This window comes from Athene cunicularia (assembly GCF_003259725.1).
Source record: "Athene cunicularia isolate RWA chromosome 12 unlocalized genomic scaffold, athCun1 chr12_part1, whole genome shotgun sequence".
NCBI classification, from domain to species: domain Eukaryota; kingdom Metazoa; phylum Chordata; class Aves; order Strigiformes; family Strigidae; genus Athene; species Athene cunicularia.
The window spans coordinates 13,604,006-13,607,247 of NW_020799116.1; the positions used below are offsets into that span (position 1 = coordinate 13,604,006).

Below are 3,242 nucleotides of genomic sequence, written 5' to 3' on the forward strand. Positions count from 1 at the left end.
GGGCCTGGGGCAGGACTGGCGGGGGCTACTGGGAGTGGGGGGACACTGGTACCAGGGGACACACTGTAGGAGACGCAGCATGGGGGGGACACGCTGGGCTTTGGGGGTCCCTGGGGGGACACCGGGCAGGAGGACACCCTGGGAGCGCGGGGAAGGTCAGCGGGGCACTGGGGAGATTGGGGGGCACCGGGGCTGGGGGAGGACCGGAGCGAAGGGCGGGACGCTGGGACTCGGGTAGGGAAGATGTGCCAGGACATGGGAAGGGGGAGATCCTGGCAGGGGCTCAGTGCCCCGGGGGACGAGGGACATGGTGGGGGAGAACCCCCTCCTGGGGATGGGCAGTTGTTCCCCGGACTGCCTGCCCCGGAGCACCCCCGCTGCGACACACCGTCTCCGGCAGATCAGATCCTCTTGTGCTCCATGTCCCCACTGCCGCCAGCACCCCATCTCTACCCTGCACCCCAAACCCCCAAGCCCTGACCCATGGCACCCACCTGCTGCAGTGGGGTGTCCATGGGGTCCAGCGCTGCCCAGGCATCGCCTGGGCCCTGGGGCAGGTGGGGAAGGCAAAGGACCTGTTACCCACCCTGCCACCCCACCCCAACCCACCCACCTGCTGGCACATCCCTTCACTGGCTACAAAAATACATCCCTCCCGTGGGGCGCAGGGTCACCCCGATTGCTTCTGCCCCCTTCCCAAAGCCAGTGCCTGCTCTAAGACAAAGGGGCTGCACTCACCCTGCGGGAGGTAATCCTCAAAGAGCATGGCCATGTCCCCCACCAGCTCCAGCGGCCTGCGTGGCAGGCGTCCCCCAGGCTCTGCCTTGCTTGCGCCGCCCTGTACTTTGCACGGGGTGGCCGCCCTCTGCTTCACACTGCTCTTATCTCCCAGTCTTGACGAAGACGGCGGCTCTGGAGGCACAACGTGATGTCCCCGTTGGCCTAGAGCAGCTGCAGGAACCCTGGGCTAGGGGCCAGGCCTGCTGCTGGTACAAGGGCTGACACCTCTCATTTGGGGTTTAATGAACTCTGGTGCCAGCCCTGGCCTGGGATGTGCCCCCACTGCAGCTCTGGGGAGAGGGAACACAAAATGGGGGTCTACAGGGCTGCAGGACTGATACAAACCACCATAAGTCATGTCTGATGCCATGTTTTATTGTGCAAGTTTGCCAACTCTGGCTTTGAGGCTCAGCTGAGCTTCGCAGAGGATTTTATGTGCTGCAGCCACCCAGAGAGAGGTGGCACAAGGGAAAACCTGCCTGGCTGGATGCAGCCCTTTTGGAGACATCCCAGTGGCGGGTGAGCGGGGGAGAGAAGTAAGGCACAGAAATCCTGGTGGTGCCAGGGCTGCAATCCAACTGTGCGCTGGCACTGGCCCCAGCAAAGGCAAACCCAGCTGTATCTTCTCTGGTGGTGCTGAGGTGACAGTTAGTAAACCAAATCCTCACATAGCTGCTGCTTTTGCCATGGGCATCAGGACCCAGGGGATGAGGTGCCGTGTTCATGGTCCCTTGTGGGCATACCGATGCCACCCCCTGCTCTCCTCTGCCCGTGTCCCCCAGCAGCCCTGCTGCCCTCTCCAACCCTGGCTGAGAAGCCGTGCCCCAGCCTGGGAGGTTCATTTCCTACGCCCGAGACGGGCCATCAGCTCAGCGTTGGCAGCCGCCTTGGCCTGCAACTCCTTCTCTCTGTCCAGGTCGAGCAGGATTTTCAATACATGGGTGGGGACATCAAGTGACAGGGAGACCTTTCTCACCTTTTTTGCAGGAGCAGGTCTCTTGGCACCCGGGCTCATCGGCCAGGGCAATGCTTTTGTTGCTGACTCCTCTAGCAGTGGCAGGCTGGCTTTGTCCAGATGAGATGCTGCCCCAGATTCATGGTTGTCCTTCCTCATTTCGAGGAGACCTGGCAGCATCTTGTTAACACCGGTGGTTTCCTGTCTCATCAACTTGCCTCCATCCCCAGTTTGGGGGGCCAGTGGGAGCTGCTCGGGGCTCAGCCCCTTCCAGGCTCTCGCCGGTACCCCGAGGACCACCAGGAAGGTGAGCAGCATCCTGCAGCGTGGCCTGGCTGGGAGTGCCTGTGGGGAGCAGCCGGTCACTGCTGAGCATCTTCCCCCCCCCATCATGCTGCCACGGCAGGACGTGTCCCCACTGGGGTGCCACATGCAGAGCCCCCCCAGTCCCTCTCACCAGCTGGCCATGCCTGGCAGTGGAGACTCACCTCCCTTTTGGGGATTCTTCAGTTTTCCACCCTGATTTTAACCTTTTTGCATGGAGCAGAGTTTTGGGAAGGCTGAAGGGATTGTGGGAAGCAAATCAGCTGGGTGTTCCTGTCCTTTCCCACAGCCCCTGGCTGGATGCTGGCCATCCCCTCCACTTCACACCCTCCAGCCCTTTGCCACCCAGGGGAAGGGGCATTCCCACCTGGGGCAGGGTGGCTACCCGGAGACAGCAGCTGCTCTCTGGCCCAGACCTGCCCTTTGGACAGGGAAGCTGACGTCCCCAGGGTTTTGAAGCCGTGCAGACTGTGGGGCTTTCCTCCCTCCCACGCCTTCCCCAGCAGATGCTATCCCTCACGGGTCTACCAGGCTCTCTGGGGCAAAAGCCACCCCACCAGGAGGGACACGAGCTGCTTGGCCTAAAATACACAATGCGTTGGTGGGCATCATGAGTCTGGCCATGTGCACTGAGTTGTGCCGAGCCTCAGCATCTTCCTTCCTAGGGAGGACCCTGGGGGATGCCGGGTGCTGTGCCACAGGGTGGGGGTCAGGGTGCTGTGCTGTAGGGTGGGTGTCAGACCAGATGCAGGGGGAACCCCCACAAAAATCCTGCTGTATGGCTGCATCTCCCCTAAATCAGTTGCCCAGCAGGGTTTGCCCAGCTGGAAGAAGGGCAGTGAAAGACATCTAAGCTCCTGCAACCCATCTCCAGTGTGAAACCCTTCGGAAAGTACCGGAGCAGACAGCCAGAGGCTGTTTAACTGGCTGGGAAGTGGGTAATGAAAAGCATCCAACCCCCTGTAATCCATTTCTCAGCTAAAAGCCCCCTGGAAAGCACCACTGAAGAGCGCAGCCTTACCATTTCCAGCAGGTCCTAGTCCCGTCGATGTTCAGACAATGTTCCCAGGGTTCAGGGACCACAAGCTGGGGGTTTGCCCTGCTCCCCACCAAGCCCTGGCTCTTATCCTGCTCCCAGCTCCACCTCCAACCCGTGGAGGGGGTGACTGTGACATGCGGGGGG

The 3,242-nt window shown here is 61.4% G+C and overlaps 1 protein-coding gene across 1 annotated transcript; it reads right to left on the bottom strand.

Moving 5' to 3' along the window:
* Nucleotides 1–1,618: 1,618 nt before the first annotated feature.
* On the bottom strand, nt 1,619–3,145 carry LOC113484948 (urocortin-2-like). The gene is made up of 2 exons (XM_026857644.1): nt 3,081–3,145; nt 1,619–2,080 (listed from the first exon to the last, which is right to left on the bottom strand). The coding sequence occupies exons 1-2, from the start codon at nt 3,081–3,083 to the stop codon at nt 1,619–1,621; spliced, it is 465 nt and encodes a 154-aa protein (XP_026713445.1). The 5' UTR covers nt 3,084–3,145.
* Between the last annotated feature and the right edge of the window lie 97 nt (nt 3,146–3,242).